Below are 27,904 nucleotides of genomic sequence, written 5' to 3'. Positions count from 1 at the left end.
CAAGCAGAGTACTACATATAAACCTCTGGAATTTAGCCACAGTGGTTACCAAAGAAAAATTGATAACCACAAATAAATCCATGAGATCATAAGAAAGAATGAAAATAAATGAAGCTGTCAATTTAAGATGTTGAATACAGACCTATAAATGTACAGAAATAAAAGAAATGAATGAGATTAAAAACAGAATGCAAAATAGAAAATAGGAAAAAAAGTTATTTCGTAAAACTAAATTTAAAAGACTGATACAAAAGACAAAACTTTAGCAAATATGGTTTAAAATAAAAAGAATAAAATTAAACTATATAAAAGGCAAATGAAAAGGAATAAAGAATAAAAGAGAATTGATCAGGAGGTTTTTATTATAAACAGATATGCACAAAAAAAGTCAAAATATCTGAAACCTCACATGAAATGGGCAATTTGCTAGGAAAACAAAACATTTCTAAATGGGCAAAATAAAAAAAAAAATAGAAACTCTGAACAAACTAATCAATAGTCATAAAAAAACTAATAAAAGTTGGGGCGCCTGGGTGGCGCAGTCAGTTAAGCGTCCGACTTCAGCCAGGTCACGATCTCGCGGTCTGTGAGTTCAAGCCCCGCGTCAGGCTCTGGGCTGATGGCTCAGAGCCTGGAGCCTGCTTCCGATTCTGTGTCTCCCTCTCTCTCTGCCCCTCCCCCGTTCATGCTCTGTCTCTCTCTGTCCCAAAAATAAATAAAAGTTGAAAAAAAAAATTTTTTTTTTAAAAAAATAAAAAAAATAAAAAAATAAAAAAACTAATAAAAGTAAATAAAAGATTCCTCCACCAAGAGCCTCCAGACTAAAAGAGTTCCTTGAAGGAACTCTACGAATCTTCCTGGAACAGATTATTCACATTCTAAACACAATATTGCAGAAAATAGAAACAGGAAGCTATTTATTTTACAAGACTAGCACAATGTTGATATCAAAACCAGAAGAGGACAGCATAAGAAAACTATATGCTAGGCCCATAATGAACTCAGATGTAGAAATCTCACATTACAAAAAAAAAAAAAAAAAAAAAAAAAAAAAAATGTAAACTTAAATCAATCAGCAGGAAATTAAACAATATTATCTCAATGGCTTTTATTTCATGAATTTTAGTGGTAAAAGTGAAAAAAAATCTGCCATATCATTCACTATATTAATAAACTTGAGAAAAAATAATTTCAATAAATGCAAAATACACTGATAAAATCCAATGCATTTTTAAAAATTTAATTCACATACCATCAATTCACCATTTAAATGTACAATTCAGTCATTTTAGTAGACTCACAAAGTTATGCAGTCATAACCACTATTTAATTTCAGAACCTTTTCATCGCCTCGAAAAGAAATCCCATTAGTAGTCATTTCCCGATCTCCCCTCTCCAGACCATCCTTCGGAAACCACTCAACTGCTTTCTGTCTCTATGCACTTGCCTATTCAACATTTTATACAAATGGAATCATCAAACCTAAGTGCATTACGTCTGTCACTCAAGCATAGTGTCTCTGAGGCTCATCCATGCTGTGGCCTGTGTGAGTACTTCATTCCTTTTTATGGCTGAATAATATTCCACCATAGGAATATACCACATTTTGTGTATCCATTTGTCTGTTGATGAACATTTGGGTTGTTTCCACTTTTTTTGGCTACTGTGGATAATGCTGCTATGAATATTTGTGTACAAGTTTTTGTATATGTTTTCAATTCTCTTCATCGTATAATATACCTAAGGATGAAGCAGTTCGATTCATTTTTGTGATTAAAATTATTGGCAAACTAAAGTACACAGCAAATATACTTGAGGAAACATTAGCAGCAATCCCATTAAAGTCAGGATCTAAATAAGGATCACTCATCTCGTACATGAAGTATCCTAGTATTCAACATTGTCCTAAATGTCTCAGACAATGCAATAAGAGAAAGATAACACATAAATTACAAAAAAACAAAAAAAAGAAGACACAAAACTGTGATTATTTGTGCATGATACATCAAAAGCCCAATAGAATCAAATAAACTATCAGGAGGGATAAGGAAGTTCAGCAAGTGAGTTAGATGAAAGATACCAGTAAAACTAACTTTCTGAAACACTGCGTGTCTGTCAGAGATTGTGTTTGTATGGAACAGAAAATCTGAGTGAATAGTGCCTTATTAATATGACTGGTTAATTTTTTTATTTATGTAATAAAATTCAACTCACACATGTCAACACTGTCTCTGAACTTCTCTTGATCTCTCCTTCAAGGCTGGAGCTCCGCCATTACATCTGTGTTCCACACCAAAAAGCAGTAAGAAGGGAAAGGAAAAGGTAGTACCAGTGGAGTCTACTTTCTTTTCTGGAAGTCCCACCCAGCAACTCCTGCTTGCGTTTCATTAGCCAAAAAAGGGTCATGTGGTTGCCCTGGTGCTGTGAAATGAAGGGTAGTGGGTACCTGTTGCCACAGACAAAACAGAGGTTCTGGGCACACAATCTTGGCTGCCACATGCCAGTGATAACCCAAGTGGAAAGAAAAACAATCCCATTCACTAGAGCAACAAAAAAACTAAAATTGCTAGGAACAAACATAACAAGAAATATTTTAAGATATTTCTGGGAGAAAAAAACTAGAAAAAAATGACTGAAAAACACTTTAAAAAGCAGAATAAACAGGAAAATATATCGTACTTGTAGATTGAGAGGCTCACTATTAAAAAGACACCAACTCTCATTAAATTACCTATTAATTCAATTTAACCTAAATCAAAATCACAACAGGATTTTCCATATAATCTGAAACACAGAGTCTAAAATTAATACAATAGAATGCAAGAACTGTCAAGACAACTTTAAAATAAATGAATAATTAGGGATAATCTACCCTACTACATATCAAAGCATATGTGCTATTGCCACAGAAACATGGTACAAAATATGGAATTCAGAAACATTACATTCACATACACAGACACATACACACACAAATCTCTAGATTACAAATCTCCCTATATATATATTTTTTAATTTTTTGTAATGTTTATTCATCTTTGAGAGAGAGAGAGAGAGAGAAACAGAGTGTGAGAGAGGGAGGGGCAAAAAGAGAGGGAGACACAGAATCCAAAGCAGGCTTCAGGCTCTGAGCTGTCAGCACAGAGCCCGATGTGGGGCTCAAACTCACAAACCGTTGAGATCGTGACCTGAGCCAAAGTTGGAAGTTCAACCGACTGAGCCATCTAGGCGCCCATTAGTATATTTTTTTAAGCATTAGATTGAAAATATAGAACATATTTATGACCCCGAGTCCTTGATTTAGAAAAGGCCTTCTTTTACGATACACACAAAAAAGCAAAAATACAAATGAAAAGTGTTTGTAACTTTGACTACATACAAATTTAAAACGTCCATAAGACTGAGATGCCACAGCAAAGTTAAGATCACTATTAGACCAGGAGAAACCTTCTGCAACTTACCTAACAAAGAAATCATATAATCACAGAGAATTCTACACAGAAATTTTTAAATGAGTAATATCAAGTCAGTCCTCTGGGTATAGGGCAGTGGGTTGGGCTGAATTAGGGCGCCTGGGTAGCTCAGTCGGTTAAGTGTCTGGCTTCGGCTCGGGTCATGATCTCCCAGCTCGTGGGTTCAAGCCCCACGTCACACTCTCTGCTGTCAGTGCAGAGCCTGCTTTGGATCCTCCGTCTGCCCCTCTCTCTCTCTCTTTCATTCTCTCAAAAATAAACGTTTAAAAAAAAAAAAAAAGACTGACCATGAACTGATCATTACTAATGCTGGATGAATATAATGGGTTCCTATACCATTTTCTTTATTTTTGTGTATGTTTTAAATTTTTGCATATTTTAATTTATGTACTAATATGGAAAATGATCCAAGAGTACAGAACAACAACTCAACAACAAAAAACAAGTTGGTAAATGTAAAGTATGATACTACCTCAAACATACTTTAAACATCTAATTATATATTTTCAATGAGCCAATTTTCTTAGACCAGTTTTACCAACGTATATTTTCCCAACTATAACTTAGTAAGTGCATAGAAAAGGTCTGGAATATTATACACCAAACTGGTAATAGGTGGTTACCTCTGGAGAGAAGGGAGCTACCTCCATTGTGAGTTCATCAAAGGAGAGTTTTAGCCTCATCTTCAAGGCTTTAATTTTTCATGTAATTTGTATGTAAGAGGTCACACAATTACACACATGTCAGAACTCACATAAATGGAATTGTTCTGCGTCCTGTCTGTGGCAGCATCTATAAGAATCTGTGCATGTGTAAAAGGCCTTAGGGCTATACAACAGAGAAAGGGAATTTACTGTCACAGTTAAAAATGTTTTAAATGGCAGAAAAAAAAAATCTCATACAACTGTCAGCCAAATAGTGAATTCTGCTGTGCATAAATTATACCTCAATATACCTGACCTTTTAAAAATGAAAATCTTAATTTAAAAAGAATGATCATAGGGGTGCCTGGGTGGCTCAGTCAGTTAAGCGTGTGACTTCAGCTTGAGTTATAATCCTGCGATTCATGGGTTCAAGCCTCGTGTTGGGCTCTATGTCGTCAGCATGGAGCCCGCTTTGGATCCTCTGTCCCTGTCTCTCTCTATCCCTCCCCAGCACACGCTCTCACTCTCTCTCTCAAAAATAAACTTTAAAAAATAAACAAAATAAAAAATAAAAAGAATGATCACAATATAATCTGTTTAAAGAATAAGGGTGTGAATTATAGAAAATTACCTATAATTCTTAAAGTAGATTATAAGACCTCTATGTACGATATGCACGTATAGAGTATGAATCCACTTATACCTCTCTACCTTATTTTATCTCTGCATAGTAGGATTATAGATACTTTTTTTTTCTCTTCGCTTATCTGTATTTTTCCCTACAATGAATACATATTATGTTCTACTGAAATAATCTTTTCAGTGTGGAGTGGGTGGGCACGGGGCCAACGGTGGAGACTCGGTGCAGATTCTCCTCTCACCTTGGCACAGCTGCCCAAGCCCAGACTCCAAGGGTAAGCCTTGGCAGGGACCCAAGGGAATGGAGTGAGGGTTCCTATGGTAACAAATAAGGACAAGTGGTTAAGGCCCTGACAGCAATGTGTCACTGAGAACCACAGGTATGTGTGAAAGAGTTTGCCAAATCGAACACAGCTCACAGGAACAGACTCTGGGGCCCCACCAGGCACGGTCAGAGATCACCTTCCTAGCATACTAGAAAGCATTCTCTGCTGGCAGATTGGTCCCTGTCAAATTATTTATAGGCGATCGGTTCACATACTCAAAATGATATGAATACTTCTAATTATATCCAAACATGCCAAATGTCAGTACAAATTATGCTGAGGGTCATGTTGCCAAATGTCCTGCCCTAACAAAGAGGAGAGAGCCACAGCGTCAGCACACGGGTGCCTATATAAGCACGGGGACCCCGCCTGCCTTATCACCACCAAGAACCCAGAGGTGAGTGACAGGGGGGCCTTGGGGCTTCAAGGATCCCCGGGACCCCGGGACAGGGAGAGTTGACCCCATGGCCCACCTCTGAGCACGAAACCGTCCCTCCCAACTCTGACTTTTATTTTCTCAGAGTCAAGATTTAGACCAGGACAGTTTTAATTCTGTAACTATTTTACTGGGATTCCACAGCTTTGCTAATAAGAAATCTGTTGTTTCACAGTGTCAGCCACTTCTGAACCTGCGTTTTCATCTGGAACTCCGGAGGTAAGCCTCAGTTTTATTGATGTGTTGATGACAGAGGGCATTTAGGCTAACAAAGCTGGGAACAACTCTTAATTGTACACTATTTCCACATTTCTGCAGTTATCTAAGTAGCTGGTACTTCCAACGACTGCTTATAAACGCTGAGAAAACACTATTCCAGAGAGCCTTATTCTCTGACGCTATCCTCACCTGAGTTCAGGGTTAAAGGACTATACTTAGGACAGCAAGAATTTTGATAATGAGTTTTCAGCTACATGTAGACCGGTCGAGGGGCAAGAGACTCTTCTGTGTGTGTCGACCTCCCTCTATCGCAAAGCACTGATACTTAGCCATTTTACAGATATTTTTGAAACTTTTTGGAAAGATCCTTATCAAAAAACGAGAACACAAACATCTTGTGAAAACCACAATGTTTTAGCTACTTTTTGATGATTCATTGTTATTTGTTTTTAGAAAGATTTATTATTGTTCATCTAAAAAGTCCCCAGTGGTACACCCACAGAGTGCTAAATACGGAACCTAATTTAAGAGAGACCCTGGCCCTTCCCCAAGTAATTTACAAATGAAAGGAAAGGAACAACTCAAACAGTGTAACAGGCCAACACTGCAGAGGCCCATCTATCAATCAGCGGAATGGTTTCCCTGTGATGAACCCTTTCATTTTTGTCAGTTTTCTTTTTATTGGTGGAAAGAAAAGAAGCCTGTGGAATGCACGTGGGAAGAAGGACCTTCTTCATGCTCTCATTTCACTGTGGTTAGATCTGTTAACTGACTGTTGAAATCCCTCATGCCAAAAACAAAGTGTCAGAAGAGATTCTGGAATTAAGGCAATGCTAAGTCTCTTTGGTAGCAAGCCAAATGACAAAAATACACAGTATTAAGAATTTATTAGGAGGTTCTTTTAACAACCCACCAATATTTGGTTAACACCAAATATTAACGTAAAGTAGATGTTAAAAATAGTATGTGCCTTATGAGAAGAAAATGGCCACCTAGAAAGTAAAAACGTAAAGCTAGTTTTTGAACGCTTTGAAAATATCACCCTTCCTTCCCACGAGACAAACCTTCCACCCTAAGTGCATGATGGTCCCAGTGTGTGGCAGACCCAATCACCCAGAAGGAAAAGTGGGGACTGAAGAAGCTGCCTTAAAACAATCCATCTGCAGTTCCAGCTGTAGATGCTGTTAGTGTAGAGATTCAAACATGCAAAGACCCCCAGGTAGGCACCCTAGCCCTGAGGACTAAGAAATGTGATCTGGGAAAGAAAATCTGCAAGGTACCAAAAATGAAGCCTCCAGTTACAACCTCGCTCCAGACCAGTCCTGGGGCCTGTGTGAGGACACTGGCAGATGACAACCCGCGGGAGCATTGACAGCCCCAGTGATGGGGGCTCAACACTTCCTTCCTTCACACCAAATCCTAGCTCCCAGGTGTAACTTCTGGTTTCTATTTCTCCCTCTCCCCCACGTCTTCCCCAAGGCAGAATCCTCTGCTAAATAAACCGCAGCCATGAGCGCGAGTTCAGATGCTGAGATGGCGGTTTTTGGCGAAGCAGCTCCCTACCTCCGAAAATCGGAAAAGGAGCGGATTGAGGCCCAGAACAAGCCCTTCGATGCTAAAACATCAGTCTTTGTCGCGGAGCCCAAGGAGTCCTATGTGAAGAGCACCATCCAGAGCAAAGAAGGAGGGAAAGTAACGGTGAAGACTGAAGGTGGAGCAGTGAGTATAAACACGGGGAGAGAACAGTCCCTGTTGTATTTCTGGGTCTCCTCACCTCAAAGTGAAGCTCTAATGGCTTAGAATCTCTAAGCCTATAGCCAACACAAACATCCTTCCAGTACGTTCCCGACACCCGATTTGGACTGCAGAGGAAGGTCCCAGCAGCTATCTCCTTTCCTCCACTTCCCATCCACCCACAGGACTTCAACACACTAGAATCAGCCGCCACCGCATCCCCTCAAACCCTACTTCCCAATCTAAATCCCAAAACTTGATCTTGGGTGGGGGGAATAGAAGCTAGCTTTTCCTGTCAGAAAACTGTTAAGTGATTTACTTAGCTAAATAATGTATTAATAACCCCATTACTCCACCCACCCCCAGATTGAAGTTTCTTGTAATGAATGGCCAGGAAAAATTAAAAATTTAACCTCTTAAAATAAGAGTAAAAAGATACAAATTGATGGAGCACCTGGGTGGCTTAGTTGGTTAGGCGTCTGACTTCGGCCCAGGTCGTGATCTCATGGTTCGTGAGTTCGAGCCCCACATCGGGCTATGTGCTGACAGCTCAGAGCCTGAAGCCTGCTTCAGATTCTGTGTCTCCCTCTCTCTCTCTCTCTGCCCCTCCCTCCGCTCTCGCGCGCTCTCTCTCTCTCTCTCAAAACTAAATAAACATTAAAAAAAGTTTTTTTAAAAAAGATACGAACCGATAAATAAACGTGGTACAGGGGATTGTGGGAAAAAAAATCTTTAAAAAAAGGTGGTACCCTAGCTCATCAGAGGAGACAGATTTACTGTGTCAAACTCTGAAACAAATATAATTTCATGCCTTTATTTAAAGAATACTGAATAATATAATGAAAAGTATCTGTAATTACAGTTTTGCAAGCAAACCAAACAGACAAACCAACCCTACGTCAAGCTGTCAATACCAAGTCATCTCTCACTTTCCTTGCCAGACTCTAACTGTCAGGGAGGACCAAGTCTTCCCTATGAACCCTCCGAAATATGACAAGATTGAGGACATGGCCATGATGACGCACCTGCACGAGCCTGGAGTGCTGTACAACCTCAAAGAGCGTTACGCAGCCTGGATGATCTACGTGAGTGCCCTCTGGCATCTCCTTATTCTGTCCCCCTTTCCAAGTAAAGATAAGATCCACATGCTGCATTTTCTGGTTTTCTCAGACCTACTCGGGCCTCTTCTGCGTCACCGTCAACCCCTACAAGTGGCTGCCGGTGTACAACCCTGAGGTGGTGGCCGCCTACCGAGGCAAGAAGCGCCAGGAGGCCCCGCCCCACATCTTCTCCATCTCCGACAACGCCTATCAGTTCATGCTGACGGGTGAGTATGCAGCCATTTGCAGAAATGTGGAAACGGAATCTTTAATGAGCAAACAGACTCTGACTGGAACTTGATTATCACACATTGCAGCCACACGGGCCTCACTGTTTTCAAGGAACTTCCAGAGTATAATGTCATACGCTCTTCCCAGCAGCCACCCCCATTTCATAGAGTAGAGAAGCTAGCTGAGTTCATTCACTGACCTGCCCACACTAACTCAGCTATTAGTGGAAGCCTAGCCAAAACAATTAGCAGACCTCTGCAAAGATGTCGTCCAATACATTTTTTAATTCCTGAAAAAAAAGTTCAAATCGATTATTTTAAAATAAGCACATCCAGGGGTGCCTAGGTGGCTCAGTTGGTTAAGTGTCTGACTCTTGATTTCGGCTCAGGTCATGATCTCACAGTTTGTGAGTTCAAGCCCCATGTCAGGCTCTGTGCTGACAGCTCAGAGCCTGGAGCCTGCTTCTGGTTCTGTGTCTCCCCCTCTCTCTCTGCCCCTCCCCTGCTCGTACTCTCTTTCTCTCTCAAAAATAAATGTTAAAAAAAATTAATAAATAAATAAAATAAACACAGCCACAGCAATCAAGAAAAGTAGTTACCAGCTATAGCTGGAAAGCTTTGCAAATTCTTGTCTTTATCTTTAAATGACACAGCTAATATTGCCAGCCTTGGGGGTAGGACACGTGTAAAGAAAGAGCTACCACTTTCTTCCTGATGATTTTGAAGCATTTCCTATTAGAATGGAAGAAAATAAAAATACCTCTTCCTCTGATAATATTCTTGAAATCATATCAAAGTGTGTTATTTCTGTCTTATCAAAGCATAAACAAACAGCTTTGATACACAGTATAGGCCCAAGTACAGCATTAAAACCTTTTATCTTCACACACCAAATGTATTGCCTTTGGAAATATTCGAAATTCCTGAGTTTCCTGTTGTTCCAAAGGATTTTGGAAACTGAGAGGGTTTTATTCTCTTTTGGTTTTTATTTGTTTGTTTGTTTTTGCTGCACTTGTTAAGCTGTCTATTAAAGGAGACAAGAGAGGAGAAAGGAATAAAATAGGAATCTTCCATGACAAATTGGCCAGCAATTCTACAAGGATTTCATGCCAGGAAACTGTTCTTTGGTTGTCAACAGAAGTTAACTACCTTCCAGAAATGATCCAAAGGCTGGCTCATTTTGGAGGTTTTAATACTCAGCAGCTGCACTGACCCTGCTATGTACACCACCACCCCCACCAAGGTCTCCACTCCCCAAGCTTTGGAGCTGCTCCAAATCCAAGATTACTCATGGCTCCCAAACGTGATTCGCATATAAAACCATGCAAAACCATGGCATTTGACCTGGTTAATGTTATTTTAGCATTGCCAAGACAGTCTCGAACTTTGTTTTCTTATCTGTGCTCCCATGAGATGTGATATGATCTTTTATAATTTTTCTGCTATTGGGAAAAAAATCAATTTGAGTATGTTCTAAAATCCGTATCTACTTCTCTGAGTAGAACTCTGAAGATCCCTAAAGTCTACATCCACATCTAAATAACAGGCAGATTTGTATCTGTTTCCCTAATAGGTTTTTTGAGAATTCACTCAAATCTATAATCCATGAATATAAAATTCGATATTTAACAAATCAGAAAATTGGTATAGATCCAACATATCAGCATATAACTAGTGACAATTTCTGTTTTTATTATTTTGAAATGTACATAAAATTAAAGGGAACATAAGACTAAATGAACACATTTATAATTCCAGATCCCTTCCCGATAGTGTTACCAGCAGTCAAATGAGTCCTATCAAGAGTTGGGAGGAGGCTAGGTAGTAGAAAAATATATACACTGCAAGTCAGAAGACCTGAATATCTTTGACCTTAACAAGCTATGTAATTGTTATTAGAAAAGCCATTTATTCCTCTCTGGGTCTCAGCTGTTTTATCTGTTAAATAAAAGAGTTGGCCTAAGTAATTTCTAAGATCCCTTATGACTTCAAAATTCTATAATCCGTACTAAAATATTTATCAATAAAATTATATGATGCCTGGGATTTTCTTTAAAACAATCCAGTGAGGATGGAATGGGAGTACAGAGGATATAAAATTGGCTAAGTGACAATAATTGTCGAAGCTGTATGATGGGAACCCAGGGGGCTCTTTATATTATTGTCTCTACTTGGTATCTGAAATTTCTAATCACAAAGGTTTTTAAATTAACAAAATACAAAAAAAGGGAAACTGGGTGGCTCAGTGGATTAAGTGTCTGACTCTTGATTTCGGCTCAGGTCACCATCTCACAGTTTGTGAGTTCGAGCCCTGCACTGGGCTCTGCACTGACATCATGAATCTGGCTTAGGATTTTGTGTCTCCGTCTCTCTCTGCCCCTCCCCAGCTCGCGCACACGAGTACACGTGCTCTCTCTCTCTCTCAAAAATAAACATTAAAAAATAAATAAATAAAATAAAATACAAAAGGAAACAGATGATAGCTTGCCTCTTATTTTCACAAATTTTCACAAATTTTACTCCAAGAGCCAAGAGCTATTTGAGGGCTAACTAGAAAACTACATTCATAGGTGACATCTTCAACATGTTAAAAAGAATAAGCTGTGTTTGATCTAAATGGATTCAATAATCTTTATATTGAATGTTCTTGTTCTTGTTTTTGTTTTTTAACTGATGGCCTTGATTTCTCTTTCACAGATCGTGAGAACCAGTCCATCCTAATCACGTACGTGACTTTTTCCTCCTCTGGTTTGTGGTGATTGTCTTAGATATAGACAACGTGAGTTGTAGTAGTTCTGCTCTCATCTCTGGTCACTGTGTTGGCAGCGGCGAATCCGGGGCAGGGAAGACCGTGAACACCAAGCGTGTCATCCAGTACTTTGCAACAATTGCGGTCACAGGGGAGAAGAAGAAGGAGGAAGCTGGCAAAATGCAGGTGGGTCTGGGGTCAGACTCAAGATGTCAGGGCTTTCAGGAAGTCTGGAGCCCTGGAGGTGAGGACCGTGCTTGCCTTTGCAGGGGACTCTGGAAGATCAAATCATCAGCGCCAACCCCCTACTGGAGGCCTTTGGCAACGCCAAGACCGTGAGGAACGACAACTCCTCTCGCTTTGTGAGTCTCTCAGTCACAGAAGGCTCTTCTCAGCCCTTAGGTGCCCAAGAAAGCATGTGTGAATTATCATTTCGATTGCATCATTCTGTGCCCTTCAACTTTTTAATACTAAGTAATCTTTCTCTTTTCAAGGGTAAATTCATTAGAATTCATTTTGGTACTACAGGGAAGCTGGCTTCTGCAGATATTGAAACATGTGAGTAATAGGACCACTGAAAATCAAAACAGAGGGACAGGTGACTTCCTTCGCAGGCATATTCAGCAACACCTGGTGTGCACTGAGCCTGCTGCCAGTGTTGCCCATGAGCTAATGGCCAGACTTAGACATAATCCACCGCATGCCCCATCTACCTCGATGCAGACTGATGGTTCCGGAGCACATTCTGAAATTCCTGCCACAGAGCAACTCTGACATTTTTTCTAGGACTACTTACAGGTTCCTATGAGTTACCTATAGGTTTACAAAGCTTCTCTGTGATTTGCTCTTGATCTGAGCTTTGGTAGGTGTTTCTAAGGAGCCACTCACCACAAAGTCTCCCTAAGAAAGGAGGGGAATATTACAGATCAATCATAATACAGAAGTCATGGGGCTCCCATATTAAAAGTTTACTTTTACTAGAGCAGACATGCTTCAGTGTCTGCTCTTAAATGGTGAGAAACTTGGGCAGTTGCCATAGGTATTTGGAATTCTTATATGTAACACCAAAAGGATTGACAATCGGGTAGAAATCTCAATGGAGCCAAATATAATGCTCCCAATTTTAGTAAAGACACCAAGGTTCATTTAATATTTCAGCAGCGATTTTTTTTCTAAATATCTATTTCTATTTCCAGATCTTCTAGAAAAGTCTAGAGTTACTTTCCAGCTAAAGGCAGAAAGAAGCTACCATATTTTTTATCAGATCACTTCCAATAAGAAGCCGGATCTGATTGGTAAGAAATAACTTAAATTCACAGATGAACATTAGTATTTTTATTAACAACTTCTAGTGTAAAATGTATACCCTGACTTCTGTGTACCCAGAAATGCTCCTGATCACCACCAACCCTTATGACTATGCCTTCGTCAGTCAAGGGGAGATCACAGTCCCCAGCATTGATGACCAAGAGGAGCTGATGGCCACAGATGTAAGTCACTCACACACTCACACTCATATTCATTCATACACACATACATACATACATACACACACACACACACACACACACACACTGTAAAAAAATGCATTATGTGTATGAATAGCCCACTATAGGTGTGGTTACCTTAGGACACAGTATAAATTCTCCAAAATAAGTTAGTTTCTTCTGCCCTCACCTCTGTCCTTTCTCCTGCCAGAGTGCCATTGACATCCTGGGCTTTACTCCTGAAGAGAAAGTTTCCATCTACAAGCTCACAGGGGCCGTGATGCATTATGGGAACATGAAGTTCAAGCAAAAGCAGCGTGAGGAGCAGGCCGAGCCAGATGGCACGGAAGGTACCAGATGAATCTCCTTCTGGGCCTGAATTAAAGAATATGGCGGGGGGAGGGGAGCTATTCTAAACTCACAACTGGACTTCTGAAGGACACATATGTATTTACACACACGGCATGCTTTCCTCGCCCCCATTCCTTCCTCATGTCTCTGTATCTCCATCATTTCTAAGCAGCCCAAACAAGTGAAAATGAACCCTTATAGGCACTTATCAAGAGATATCTGAGAGCACAACCTGGGGCCAGATCATGAGAGAATGAGACGGCACAGTGCTTCTGCTCTGCCTTGGCAATGGTGGCTTATCAGCCTATTTCAGCACTATCTGGGTAAACTGGTGGCTGGCTATACGGGATCTGCCCAAACATGGGGCTGGGGCTGAAGGATGTCCCTAGACATCTGTATGCATGTGTGTGCTGTCTATATATAAACCCATACACAGTCTAGGCAGTAAGATTAAAATAAAAAAACTGAGAAAGAAAAAAATCATATATTCCACGTGTGGAACATATAGGACCTACCAAGGAAAATGAAGTTATTTGTCCCCTGAAGCCTTTCCTGACCACTTCAGCTTGACATATTTTCTCCCTCCTCCTAAACTTTTCAGCAGTTACTCTGCACCTAACATATGCCATTTACATTACAGTCACTGACACAATTTTAGAAAGAGACCCTGTAGGGGTCACATGGTGAAATTTAATACCCTCATATTCAGAGAGTGAAACTGAACAAGTGGATTTAAGTTGGGAGGAGCAAAACTGAAATGAGGATCCAAATATTCACACTTTTATCCCTCTCCAACGGTAAATATTAAGATGGATTTATCTTTTCCTTCCAACTACACCTGATGTGTCTGCCTTAAGGGCAGAGACAACGGCTTTTGCCTTACATAAAGTGTCACCATAAACACTGGACATATGTTCACTGTTGATGAATTTCTCAAAAGCTACTTGCAATAAATCACCAAAGTCCAGTATAGCCGACCATTTATTAGCGAGTACATGCTCTAATGTACAGAAAGCCTCATCTGACCCTCTACATAATTACTTAAAGCTTTTTTTTTTATAAAGAGTAAAGAAAATTAATTAAATGAAAATAGAAAATTAGCTGAAAAAGGATATCCACTATTAAACAACATTTCTTGAATTCTGTCTCTGCAGTTGCTGACAAGGCAGCCTACCTCCAGAGTCTGAACTCTGCTGACCTGCTCAAAGCCCTCTGCTACCCCAGGGTCAAGGTCGGCAACGAGTACGTCACCAAAGGCCAGACTGTGCAGCAGGTAAGTGAACGGCCTCAATGAATCACACACATCCCCAGCCTTCTCAACACGTCTTTAGTAACGCCAACAATCATTACTCTGTCCACGAAGGTATACAATGCAGTGGGCGCCCTGGCCAAGGCTGTCTATGAGAAGATGTTCCTGTGGATGGTCACCCGCATCAACCAGCAGCTGGACACCAAGCAGCCCAGACAGTACTTCATCGGGGTCCTGGACATCGCCGGCTTTGAGATCTTTGATGTGAGTTGTTGGAATAAGCGGCCCTGTTAAGGCCCCTCCGCTTCGTGTCTGCTCTGCCGAATTCCCCCTGGGCTTCCCAAACTCACTTGAGCTCTTTGGTGTTTGCAACGCCCTAGTTCAACAGCCTGGAGCAGCTGTGCATCAACTTCACCAACGAGAAGCTGCAACAGTTCTTCAACCACCACATGTTCGTGCTGGAGCAGGAGGAGTACAAGAAGGAGGGCATCGAGTGGACGTTCATCGACTTCGGGATGGACCTGGCTGCCTGCATCGAGCTCATCGAGAAGGTTCGTATGACTTGTAAAGAAAGGCTGACTGCAAGGACAACCCTCCCAAGTGTCTGAAGCAATTCTAGAAAGTATCACTGTGATCTAAATAGATGGATATCAGAATTCCTCTTTAGAACGAACTCCCTCTTTTCAACTTTTACATGAGAAGGATCAGTGTTTAGTTTTGTTGTTTTCTGAACGGTTTGGTTCTAACAGCAACGCAACCCGGTTTTTAAGCAGCTCTGAGAACTCAACTGAGGTGATGTGCTCTACCACCAGAAGTACCTCATTAGTCCTCAATCTACCTCTGCTACGATCCCAGGTGTCAGCAGCAAAAATAAGTCTTTTTTCTAGATAAAAATTAGTACACATGTAACCCAGCTAAGGCCTGTAATCTGTTCACAAGTCAAGAAGTCCAATTACTTATGCCTTTCCATAATCTATCTTTAAGGAGATTAAATACAGAAAATGTCTTAAATAAGGTTTGGGTTATTTATACTATTCAATTACTGCACCTAAAGGAAACATCACTCTAAGTCAGTAAGTCCTTTTCGTAGCAAAATAAAACAATGACAGCAGATTAATTCACTCAATAGGCAAAAAGTGTGATGATACAGAAGATTTTAACAAACTGCCCAGACGTGCTCTGCTGACATTTGGAGTCTGAATTCAGCTATTCTTTTAACTGAAAATGTTGCTTTGGATTGAATATGGCAAGGAATGGTGGAAACATCATTCTAGTGATAACAAAAGGACTTCTTTGTGAGCTATGACCCTATTTTATTTTACATATTTTTTAATTGGCAGTTCTAATAATTTAATCAAATAAAGTCACCATGTCTGTATCTTTTGAGAGAAGGCAGGTTGACACTAATATCCACCTTTCTGAATCCAGCCACTGGGCATCTTCTCCATCCTGGAGGAGGAGTGCATGTTCCCCAAGGCCACGGACACCTCCTTCAAGAACAAGCTGTATGACCAGCACCTGGGCAAGTCCGCCAACTTCCAAAAGCCCAAGGTGGTCAAGGGCAGGGCCGAGGCACACTTCTCGCTGATCCACTACGCCGGCACCGTGGACTACAACATTGCCGGCTGGCTGGACAAGAACAAGGACCCCCTGAATGACACCGTGGTTGGGCTGTACCAGAAGTCCGCAATGAAGACTCTGGCCAGTCTCTTTTCCACATATGCTAGTGCTGAAGCAGGTACTTTCTGTGCCTTCAATCTATGTTAAACCTATTCCCCCAGAATGTCCGTACAACATTCCAGCCTCTAGGATTCTACTTTAATTGATGGGTTTTTCTTTCTACCTCAGACAGTGGTACAAAGAAAGGTGCTAAGAAGAAGGGCTCCTCTTTCCAGACTGTGTCAGCCCTCTTCAGGGTAAAGTACAAAGTCCATCCCAAAATCCTATTTTCTTTTTTTTAATGGGTTTTTTTTTTTTTTTTTTTTGAGAGAAAGAGAGAGAGAGAGAGAGAGAGAGAGAGAGAGAGCGAGTGGAGGAGGGGCAGAGAGAGAGGGAGACACAGAATCTGAATCCAAAGCAAGAGCCAGACTCTGAGCTGTCAGCACAGAGCTCAATGCGGGGCTTGAACTCACAAACTGAAATCATGACCTGAGCTGAAGTCGGACCTTAACCGACTGAGCCACCCAGGTGCTCCTCAAAATCCTATTAAGTTTCTATGAATTATCATAATTACAAGGTTTGAAATAAATTAGAATGGAATAGAATGTTCTAATATTCTCTTATCATGGTAGAACCAAAGCAAAACCACTCTTACAGGGTCAGATGCTTTACCCATTATCCCTCATTATGATCATCTGATGTACTGAGGAATGCCAAAACATCCTTAGAAGCTTACTTATTACATAATCAGGCTGATTTTTAAAGAAGCATAGCTGAACTTCAAGGCTGTCCCTAGGGAAGCCATATCTTTATTCTACTAATGTTGCCCTTTGAGATGCTCCCGAGTTCCTGTTTGAGAAGGAACCAGAGATACACTCTTTAGGACATTCCTCCACCAAAACACATCTTCATCCTCTGAGGTGGATTTAATTTTTTGTAATGGTATCAAGCCTAGTGATATATGGATGATTAAGCTTAGAAAATATATCTTGAGATTAAAATAACAACAATTTTACTACAAATAATGTGATTTTGTTAGGTAGCTTAAAAACTGTCGCCTCCAAAGGGACGTGTGTGAAATGTCTGGATTAATGACTGCTTTGTCAGAATCTGTATGGCTAAGTCTCATTCCTTTTAAAACTAAAATGAGGATATAATCCATGACTGAAACAGTAAAACCAGCCTGTCCTTTTTCTTTCTATCAAATTGCATTATCTCATGGAGGCTCTTGCTTCATCAACTCATCCTTGTATGTATCCTCAAGATTAGAAGCTCACAGTAATTATTTTATTTCTGAATAGATAAATGAGACATGAAAGAAAAAAAAAGCCACTCTGCCTTCTCAGAGTATACCTAAGAAATATTTACATGTGAGTTTCCTATAGTTGAGTAAAACATCATCATCAGTCATAAACAGTTATTCAACATCTGGACTAAGTCCTTCCAGGTGCTTCAGACCTTGGATCATTCTTCCTATGCACCCGAAATCCACCTAAACAAGGTTATCTAGTCTCTGGATTTTAGACTCTTCAAAAAAAAGACAAAACAATACAAAACAAGAAGTCACAGGTCCCAGGGAATAATAAACTTGAGGAAGGAATGGCTAACCTAGGTTACCACTGTAAACTACTACTGTGAAAATTACCAGCACTGAGACAGACGGAAGAGGCCTTAGAGGTAATCTCAACTCTTCAGATTAAGGCCCAGAGAGTCGAAAGGGATTTTACAGAGTCAAACAGCTCATTAGCTGGCAGAACGAGACCACAGTCTTTTGTCTTCTGATTCCCAGTTGAGAACAATTCCTATGCATCAAGGCTACTGGATTTGCAGCTTGTTTATAAGGCAGACCCTAGATGTTATAAATGAATACCTTTACAGAGCTGCATTCTTCCCAGCACTTTGACCTGGTGGTTATTTGGCAGGCTAGAGCTCTTGAGACGTTTAAAATACAGAGCAATCGAAGCCTCATAGGCTAATACCTAACAGTTAAGAGAGTGTCTAGGTTCAGTCCAAATAATTACCAAAAAAAGCAATCTGAAATAAAACTTCCTCATCAAGAACTTCCTTCTGTCTGGTTTTCTAGGAAAATTTAAATAAACTGATGACCAATCTGAGGAGCACACACCCTCATTTTGTACGGTGTATCATTCCCAATGAAACCAAAACTCCTGGTAAGATATAAGAGCATGAAATAATCAAACAGGCACAAGTTTGAAAATGGACTACCCAAAACTAAGTACTCTTCTATTTGCAGGGGCCATGGAGCATGAACTTGTCCTGCACCAGCTGAGGTGTAACGGAGTGCTGGAAGGCATCCGCATCTGCAGGAAGGGATTCCCCAGCAGAATCTTATATGGGGATTTTAAACAAAGGCCTGTTTCTCTTTGTATTTCACTGCATGCTGCAGACCATTCTGTCACCTTAACTGTTGTCCTCTGTGTCTCATGTATCCTGTGTCTCATGTACGCTACTCAGTGAATACTGTAAAATTAAGAAGTCAAATAATATAGTCCCGTGGTAGCAGGGCAGGAGAGCAGTTCAAAGGGGTGGTATTTCTTACAAACAGGAAGGAGGCATGCATTAGGCAAAAGAAAAATCACATTGTTTTACTGTTGGAACTTAAAAGGACATGTGGATTTTCTACTTTTACTTTTTCTCTGATTTTTGTTAATGCTTCTTTTTGGTGTCTCAGTTTCCACATATAATCACACCTCCCTAATAATTCTTTTCTTTGTTTCACTGAACAGATACAAAGTTTTAAACGCAAGTGCTATTCCAGAAGGACAGTTCATCGACAGCAAGAAGGCTTCTGAGAAACTTCTCGCCTCTATTGATATTGATCACACCCAATATAAATTTGGGCATACCAAGGTATAGCTGTTATCTATGCATACCTGACCCATTCCTTTCACCATTTCTGCATCTTCTGTACTATGGGGATGACATGGGATTCACTTTTCCTCCAGGTGTTCTTCAAAGCTGGCCTTCTGGGTCTTCTGGAAGAAATGAGAGACGAAAAGTTGGCCCAGATTATAACAAGAACTCAAGCTGTCTGCAGGGGATTCCTAATGAGGGTAGAATATCAGAAGATGTTGCAAAGGAGGTAAAAGCTGTGCAGATTATCAGATCTGTAAGATCCCTTGGGGACTATGACTCAGTGCTCTTTCTTCATTAACTTTCCTTTTGTGGCTGATACGTGCTTCTCACACAGTTCAGGACTCCCTCCTACAACACATCAGCCTTTGCTTAACCCCTCACATTTGGGACTCCTTCCAATTTCTCCTTTTCCATCCACCTCACATAGACCTGCCAGAATACTCGGCAATAAGCACCGTTTTCATCAGGCCGTATCTCCGTCTGTGGCTCCCATTTCACGTCAAATCCAAGTTTCCCTGTGTGGCCATCGAGGCTGTCTCTATTCCCCACTGCATCCGTCATCCCCAGCCACACAGCCTTTTCCAGCCAGGCTACACAATTCACTTGTCTGTCTTCACGTTTGCCCCAGCCTTTTCCCCTCATCCTAATTTACCTACTTACCAATTCAGAACATGCACTTCTTTCTCCAATAAACCTCGTCCAGCTTGCTCTACCCAGCACTACTGTGCTCCCTACCACCCCACACACACACATTTTGGGTTCATTTTGCTCATCTGTGCTTATTTGGATTTGCACTGTAAGTGTTCCCAAGCCTTTCCCATATGTCTACATTATGGCTTCTGCATGGTATTTGCCTTCTCAGAGTCATGGTTCTTGTAATTTGCACCTATACAGAAACAGAACTTACATTTTAATAATAAAGAGGACTACACATTGCTACAAGGTAATCAAACCTTGTTTTGTCTATTGCTACAGTCTGCAGAAGGCATATCTTTTATTACTATTTAACATTTTATTTAAATAAAACAAATTTGAGTGCTCAATGCATACTAAATCCCCTGCAGAAATTAACAATTTAAACAACTAAGAATGAGAGGCATTTAAAAGAATTTGAGAAACATCAGTACATTGTCTGAAGAAGCTAACAAAAGTTGATGAGTGGATAATTCAGTGGTAATCAAAATAAGAGGAAAGGCTTCAAGAAAGGCTACATCAGAAGTTCACACAGCAGGGAAACGCAGAAAGCACCCTATGCCATCTTACAGCTCACATCTCTGTGCCAGCGGCCAAGCGGCCCACTCCCAAATCACTAAGACTGTATATCCAAATGATCTTTTTTTTTTTTTTAATTTTTTTTCCCAACGTTTTTATTTATTTTTGGGACAGAGAGAAACACAGCATGAATGGGGGAGGGGCAGAGAGAGAGGGAGACACAGAATCGGAAACAGGCTCCAGGCTCCGAGCCATCAGCCCAGAGCCTGGCGCGGGGCTCGAACTCCCGGACCGCGAGATCGTGACCTGGCTGAAGTCGGACGCTTAACCGACTGCGCCACCCAGGCGCCCCAATCCAAATGATCTTAAATTGGTATGTGTTGCTCATACCTGCAAAGTATTCCCACTTTAAGGTCAGCTCCTTTGCTAGTGTGGTCAGGTCTTAAAAACACAGAATTAGGGGTGCCTGGGTGGCTCAGTTGGTTAAGCGTCCGACTTCCCTCAAGTCATGATCTCACAGTTTGTGAGTTCGAGCCCCGCGTCGGGCTCTGTGCTGACAGCTCAGAGCCTGCAGCCTGCTTCGGATTCTGTGTCTCCCTCTCTCTCTGCTCCTCCCCTGCTCACACTGTCTCTCTCGCTCTCAAAAATAAACATTAAAAAATTGCTTTTAAAAAGAACACAGGATTATTTGGTATGAGCAGTACACATTAGCAAAGTGGTTAGATGGGGAACCAGCAGGAGTGTGTGTGTACGTATATATAAAGCCTGCGTATAAATCATCTCTACATACGGGATCATTACAAGGGGAATTTGTGTGGAAAATACAAAATAACAACAGTGACGCTGCCTCTGACGGATCAATCTACACTGATATTTTCACGTCATTTCAGAGAAGCCCTCTTCTGCATCCAGTACAACGTCCGCGCCTTCATGAACGTCAAGCACTGGCCCTGGATGAAACTCTTCTTCAAGATCAAGCCCCTTCTCAAGAGTGCAGAGACCGAGAAGGAGATGGCCACCATGAAGGAGGAGTTTCAGAAAACCAAAGACGAACTCGCCAAGTCAGAGGCGAAGAGGAAGGAACTGGAGGAAAAGATGGTCACTCTCTTGAAAGAGAAAAATGACCTGCAGCTTCAGGTTCAATCCGTGAGTACTGTGTATTTGGGATACACCATGTTATGGAAGCGTTTCTGGAGGGCATAGATACTTTGGATTTACAAATAGCTTCATCTTTTTTTTTTTTTAATGTTTTTATTTATTTTTGAGAGAGAGAGACAGAGACAGAGTGTGAGAAGGCGAGGGACAGAGAAAGGGAGACAGAGAATCTGAAGCAGGCCCTAGAATCTGAGCTGTCAGCACAGAGCCCACGAGCCATGAGATCATGACCTGAGCTGAAGTCAGACGCTTAACCTACTGAGCCACCCAGGCGCCCCACAAATAACCTCATCTTGAAACAGAAAATCTCAAGTTACTTTTTTTAGCATTTCGCTTACCTTTCAATAGTCCTGTGAGGAAGACACAGCACAATGACTTCCAAATTACAAATGGAAAAGGGAAGACTAAAGCACGTATTCAATAACATCACAATTTTAACAGCCACAAAGGAAGCAGTTTAAAGCGAAAACTCAGTCAATATTTTACCCACTTGCCCTGCAGGCTTCATCCCAGCCTCACAAGGATCATCCTATTTTCTGAACGCAGTGTAGGAGATTGTATTGAAATGAAAGAAAAATCATTACTCTTATTTCTCTCCATCCCTACTGAGATTTAGTTCAATAAACCTGTTTGCAGTTACCTGAACTGAGTAACCGTAGTCTAAAGTAAAGCCAAGTACCCTCTGCGATTCTTCCTTCGATAGAGATCCCGAGTCTTTAGACTTCCGTTTATTATCTCAGGAAAGAGTTGTAATCAGGGTGGGGGACAGTTCTGGGCTCTGACCAAATGTAACTTCCCATTTCCTTGGACCTAAAGCCCACCAATGTCATGAAGAAACCTAAAATCGTTAAGCTATTTTCAGCTTTTCTTTCTGATAACTTCGCTTACATGAAGGTTACCTTTTCCCAAAAGCACAAGATCAAAAGCCTCTCCATCTTAACCTCTCTTCGCAGTTATTATCATCAGTGAATAAATATTTATTGAGTGCATCACTATTAAAAATAACAGCAAAGGAACCCTGGGAAGTCCCCATTATCATCCACTTAAGTGTTTAAACTAAAAAATGTAAGGTATGAACAAAACCAGCACTGAGTAAGAAGTTAAAGAAATTCCCCGGGCTAGAGTAATCTAATAAGGCTGAGCTGAGCTGATTTTTATTTGAGACCCTTAGTCACTCATAAAAAAAATGTGTGGAGCTATATAGTGCCTCAAAATTGCATGTTCTTGTATATTCTAAAATTCACATTGAGACTAATAGGTGTTCCGTACAATGGAAATGAAAATTGTGGACAATTACAGCACTGTTAGGGACTATCAGGAAGGTTGGGAGTGTGTGACAAATGGTGCATGGAAAAGTATTCATAGGCATAAAACTGTTTAAGTTCTTTTTCTTTTCCTTTCTAAATCCAGTCCAGCAACTAGCTGTTTGAGGTGAGCAGAGAATGATCAAAACCAAATTTAACCAATCTAAGTCACAATCTTTGAATATTATAGCTAAAGTGTTCTTAGTGATCATTTATTCCCACTCCCTCAACTCCCTATGAGAAAAGTGAGAACAATAGAAATAAAGCAATTTGCCTGAGTTCATCCATACAGAGGCAATACTGAGATAAGAGCTCAGGCTTCCATCGGCCTATCACTCTTCTAGACACTACTGTGTAGTCAATTGCTTCAATACAATCATTTTTCAGGTTAATTTGCTTCTAAATCTATAGTCTCACTTTTAATTAGCTGCATTTCTCTAAGCCATGTAATAATGTTCAATTAAGTTTAATTTACATTCATACTGAAAGAGTCACCAGAATTCAACAAACACTACTACTTTGTGCAAAGAACAAGTTCAAAATCAGTAACAAGTTCTCTAAATATCTTAATGAATCCCTCTACAGGAAGCTGATGCCTTGGCTGATGCAGAGGAAAGGTGTGAGCAACTCATCAAGAACAAAATCCAGCTGGAGGCCAAGATCAAGGAGGTGACTGAGAGAGCTGAGGATGAGGAGGAGATCAATGCCGAGCTGACGGCCAAGAAGAGGAAACTGGAGGACGAGTGTTCAGAGCTCAAGAAAGACATCGACGACCTTGAGCTGACCCTGGCCAAGGTTGAAAAGGAGAAGCATGCCACAGAGAACAAGGTACGAATCACACTCTGTTCTACCATATCGAGGTTCTGCCAGCCTAGTAAACCTGCTTTAGAGCAGATACCATTTCTTCTTTAATTTTTCAAGGTGAAAAACCTCACGGAAGAGATGGCAGGCCTGGACGAAACCATCGCTAAGCTGACCAAGGAGAAGAAGGCCCTCCAAGAGGCCCACCAGCAGACCCTGGATGACCTACAGGCAGAAGAGGACAAGGTCAACACGCTGAGCAAAGCTAAAACCAAGCTTGAGCAGCAAGTAGATGACGTAAGTGTGGTTCTGATATCCATGTGAAGGATATTTTTAAATACACTTTCAATGTTTAACATACTTTCCTTTCTCATTAGCTTGAAGGGTCATTAGAGCAAGAAAAGAAACTCCGCATGGATCTAGAGAGAGCAAAGAGGAAACTGGAGGGAGACCTAAAATTAGCCCAAGAATCCACAATGGATGTAGAAAATGAGAAACAGCAACTTGATGAGAGACTCAAAAAGTAGGAACTCCAGAAAAACATCCTGTGTGGTATCATCTTTCAATTCCTAGGAGTACTAATATGTCTGATTCTTTTGTCTGAAGGAAAGAATTTGAAATCAGCAATTTGCTAAGTAAAATTGAAGATGAGCAGGCAGTAGAAATTCAACTACAAAAGAAAATCAAAGAGCTGCAGGTGAATCATCTAGCCTCCATTTGTTTCTGTACCCCCAAAACCCCTGAGATTGAGATGAGTTTATGTTAATGTATGTGTGTCAACCCAGGCCCGCATCGAGGAGCTGGAGGAGGAAATCGAGGCAGAGCGGGCCTCCCGGGCCAAAGCAGAGAAGCAACGCTCAGACCTCTCCCGCGAACTGGAGGAGATCAGCGAGCGGCTGGAAGAAGCCGGCGGGGCCACTTCCGCCCAGATCGAGATGAACAAGAAGCGGGAGGCCGAGTTCCAGAAGATGCGCAGGGACCTGGAGGAGGCCACCCTGCAGCACGAAGCCACGGCGGCCACCCTGAGAAAGAAGCACGCGGACAGCGTGGCCGAGCTGGGGGAGCAGATAGACAACCTACAGAGGGTCAAGCAGAAGCTGGAGAAGGAGAAGAGCGAGTTGAAGATGGAGATCGACGACCTGGCCAGTAACATGGAGACCATCTCCAAGGCCAAGGTACCAAATACCATCTACAAATGATGGTAACTAATAACCTGTAACAACACTCATTGTTTCTGTCATTAAACATTGTTTGCCGGCAGCTTACAACACTAATATTTCCTAATATTCTAATATATTCCCTTCTACTTCATTTTTGTCAGTACTTAGTTATGACCCCTTAAGACTATTGCAAAATCCACATTAAGCAAGCATCAGTATCAGTGGGATAAATGAACAGGCTCCAACGATGACCACTTCAAGGACATTTCCACACTCATCATATTTGAATCCTAGCCTGTCCCATAAAGTTGGTGCCATAACTTCCTACTCACACTTGACTTGAATTTATTCACTCTAAAAATATTTTAAGAATCAAGTTTTAGGGGCACCTGGGTGGCTCAGTCAGTTAAGCATCTGACTTTGGCTCAGGTCAAGATCTCACAGTTCATGAGTTCAAGCCCTACGTCCCCTGTGCTGACCACTCAGAGCCTGGATCCTGCTTTGGAGTCTGTGTCTCCCTCTATCTATGGCCTTCCCCTGTCCACACTCTGTCTCTCTCTCTCAAAATAATGAACATTAAAAAAACCTTTGTTTGAAGAATCTTTTTTTTTTTTTTTTTTTTTTTACTGCATTCAATGTCTCACCTTTCACTGACACATGTCCTATAGGGGAACCTGGAAAAGATGTGCCGCACTCTAGAAGACCAGGTGAGTGAACTTAAGACCAAGGAAGAGGAGCAGCAGCGGCTGATCAATGACCTGACGGCTCAGAGAGCGCGTCTGCAGACAGAAGCAGGTGGGGGACTTTTCCTGAGCCCTGAAACTACATACTAAATAAAAGTGATCCCAGAGGTGGGGCGCCTGGGTGGCTCAGTCAGTTAAGCGTCCAACACTTGATTTCGACTCAGGTCATGATCTCCTGGTTCATGAGTTCCAGCGCCGTGTCAGGCTCTACGCTGGCAGTTGTAGAGCTTGCTTGGGATTCTTTCTCTCCCTCTCTCTCTCTCTGGCCCTCCCCTGCTAGCACTCTCTCTCAAAATAAACATTAAAAAAAAATTTTTTAAGTGATTCCAGGGGTTCTGAATAAACAGCATTACTCTCTCCCATTTTAGAGGGGAATAAACGAACTGTTGGAATCTGCTGAGCAGGTCAGAAAGAATACAAAGGAAGAATGAGCAGAGTAGTTTGTTACACTCCTGTGGCATTTCTGCTGCTTAACTCCAGTTCTAACCAGTGCTATACTCATAGTTAGAAGCAGATAAAGTATATACTTGATACACATATATAAATATATACAGATACATAAGAAAGCTTGAGCTTATTTTTATGCCATGAACAAATTCATCTACTTCTCTTGTTCTTAGGTGAATATTCCCGACAATTAGATGAGAAAGAGGCTTTGGTCTCTCAGCTTTCAAGGAACAAACAAGCATCTACACAACAGATTGAGGAGCTGAAACATCAGCTGGAGGAAGAAACAAAAGTGAGTTTTACCAAAGGTCTTCTCGGCTAAGCAAATCTAAACACGTCCAGTTAGGTTCTCCTCTGGGTATGTGAACTATGTAGCACTGAATAAACGATTTTAAGTCACTGAAATGGTACTTCCACAGGCCAAGAATGCGCTGGCCCACGCCCTGCAGTCCTCCCGCCACGACTGTGACCTGCTGCGGGAACAGTACGAGGAGGAGCAGGAGGGCAAGGCCGAGCTGCAGAGGGCGCTGTCCAAGGCCAACAGCGAGGTGGCCCAGTGGAGGACCAAATACGAGACGGACGCCATCCAGCGCACAGAGGAGCTGGAGGAGGCCAAGTATGTGCTGTGAACGCTGGGGGAAGAAAACGACATGGTTTCCTAGCTGCACAACTCAACAACTCCCAGCAACACTATGATGATGTTGATGATGATAACATAAGGGTAACAGCAGATGTGAAATTTACTGACTGCACACTATGTGTCAAGTACTATACATATGTCAGCTCATTTAGTATCCATGGCAACATCATGTTTTATCCCTATTTTACAGACAAGGAAACTGAGGCTATGAGAGGTAAACCAACTAACCCAAGAGCACACAATTAGTAAATGGTACAGCTAGGATTAGAACCAGATATTCTGATTCCAGAGCCCACCTTCTTAAGTATTGTAATAAGAAGACATAGCTGGAGGCCACCAAATTGTACATAATGTCCACAGTTAGTCTAAATAAAATAAAGCTTTAGTCTGTGTACAGACCAAAGGGGACCTTCAAATAGATCTTCTTGGACTTCAGGGCTAAAGGCTTTTCTGTACCTTAAATATGTAGAGCTGGCAACACTATAGGGAATGAAGCAAGAATGTAGGCAATTCAGAAGGAAAATTTAAACCTGCCTTTGCTTAAACAGCATGAATTATTCTGATTTATCCACCAATTTCTTTCTCTGGTGAGAATTCCAAATATGTATTAGAAGAAACTAGCTATTTTTCTCTGGGGATAAAGTACATAAAATGAAACGGAAAGGCTGAGAAAGCAAATGAATATGCTCAGTACATTTCTGCCTGGTAAAACACCTAGTTAGCCTGAAATCCTTTTTGGAAAGAGATGAGATATATAAATCAATCAACAAAATTGTCCTGGATAATCATTTTCTGCAACCATACTCAATCAGAAGTCCTTAAAGTCCTGAATCACTTACACAGTAAGACCCATATAATAGAGTGCTAACAGCAGCCTCTAAGAACTGAATTCCGTTGTTCACCATTTTGGACCTTTTCATACAGCAACAATCTAGAAAGCAGTTCTGGCTGCCACAGTTCGGATGACCATACATAATGCACCATTATAGAAGCAGGGCTGAGAAGGGGACCAAGGAGGTGATCACCTGCTCCTGTTCTTGACCACTCTCCTTAATTGCTTGGCTAACTTTTCAGGAAGAAGCTGGCCCAACGTCTGCAGGACGCCGAGGAGCACGTAGAAGCGGTGAACGCCAAATGTGCCTCCCTGGAGAAGACGAAGCAACGGCTCCAGAACGAAGTGGAAGACCTCATGCTCGACATGGAGAGAACAAACGCAGCCTGTGCGGCCCTGGACAAGAAGCAGAGGAACTTCGACAAGGTGGCCCAGAC

The 27,904-nt window shown here is 41.3% G+C and overlaps 2 protein-coding genes across 8 annotated transcripts in view; one reads left to right on the top strand and one right to left on the bottom strand.

The window, feature by feature from the left end:
- Window positions 1–27,904, bottom strand: part of ADPRM (ADP-ribose/CDP-alcohol diphosphatase, manganese dependent) — a 578,681-nt gene that overhangs the window by 534,197 nt on the left and 16,580 nt on the right. For 3 of the 7 annotated variants that reach the window (XM_045045312.1, XM_045045313.1, XM_045045314.1), the window contains exon 2: window positions 19,191–19,292. The gene's annotated coding sequence lies outside the window, so the exon portion shown is untranslated. Of the gene's footprint in view, window positions 1–19,190; window positions 19,293–27,660; window positions 27,797–27,904 lie in introns of those variants that run through there. The other 4 variants (XM_045045318.1, XM_045045316.1, XM_045045317.1 and 1 more) reach the window with 3 other exon arrangements.
- The window catches only part of LOC105261153 (myosin-8), a 28,775-nt gene continuing 6,564 nt past the window's right edge, over window positions 5,694–27,904 (top strand). Inside the window, exons 1-30 of the mRNA XM_011288842.3 lie at window positions 5,694–5,737; window positions 7,217–7,456; window positions 8,413–8,556; window positions 8,642–8,798; window positions 11,499–11,526; window positions 11,628–11,736; window positions 11,820–11,912; window positions 12,045–12,108; window positions 12,747–12,845; window positions 12,937–13,040; window positions 13,249–13,387; window positions 14,543–14,661; window positions 14,752–14,901; window positions 15,018–15,188; window positions 16,066–16,375; window positions 16,486–16,553; window positions 18,380–18,467; window positions 18,551–18,668; window positions 19,044–19,167; window positions 19,263–19,399; window positions 21,276–21,531; window positions 23,430–23,672; window positions 23,766–23,942; window positions 24,023–24,168; window positions 24,252–24,342; window positions 24,431–24,820; window positions 25,474–25,600; window positions 26,169–26,287; window positions 26,415–26,611; window positions 27,710–27,893. Coding sequence (XP_011287144.1) covers window positions 7,247–7,456; window positions 8,413–8,556; window positions 8,642–8,798; window positions 11,499–11,526; window positions 11,628–11,736; window positions 11,820–11,912; window positions 12,045–12,108; window positions 12,747–12,845; window positions 12,937–13,040; window positions 13,249–13,387; window positions 14,543–14,661; window positions 14,752–14,901; window positions 15,018–15,188; window positions 16,066–16,375; window positions 16,486–16,553; window positions 18,380–18,467; window positions 18,551–18,668; window positions 19,044–19,167; window positions 19,263–19,399; window positions 21,276–21,531; window positions 23,430–23,672; window positions 23,766–23,942; window positions 24,023–24,168; window positions 24,252–24,342; window positions 24,431–24,820; window positions 25,474–25,600; window positions 26,169–26,287; window positions 26,415–26,611; window positions 27,710–27,893 — 4,362 coding nt within the window. The 5' untranslated portion in view covers window positions 5,694–5,737; window positions 7,217–7,246. The remainder of the gene's footprint in view (window positions 5,738–7,216; window positions 7,457–8,412; window positions 8,557–8,641; window positions 8,799–11,498; window positions 11,527–11,627; window positions 11,737–11,819; window positions 11,913–12,044; window positions 12,109–12,746; window positions 12,846–12,936; window positions 13,041–13,248; window positions 13,388–14,542; window positions 14,662–14,751; window positions 14,902–15,017; window positions 15,189–16,065; window positions 16,376–16,485; window positions 16,554–18,379; window positions 18,468–18,550; window positions 18,669–19,043; window positions 19,168–19,262; window positions 19,400–21,275; window positions 21,532–23,429; window positions 23,673–23,765; window positions 23,943–24,022; window positions 24,169–24,251; window positions 24,343–24,430; window positions 24,821–25,473; window positions 25,601–26,168; window positions 26,288–26,414; window positions 26,612–27,709; window positions 27,894–27,904) is intronic.

Source organism: Felis catus, chromosome E1, assembly GCF_018350175.1.
Source record: "Felis catus isolate Fca126 chromosome E1, F.catus_Fca126_mat1.0, whole genome shotgun sequence".
NCBI lineage: Eukaryota > Metazoa > Chordata > Mammalia > Carnivora > Felidae > Felis > Felis catus.
The sequence above is the reverse complement of the archived record's forward strand: the minus strand, read 5'-3'. Positions and strand labels throughout refer to the sequence as shown.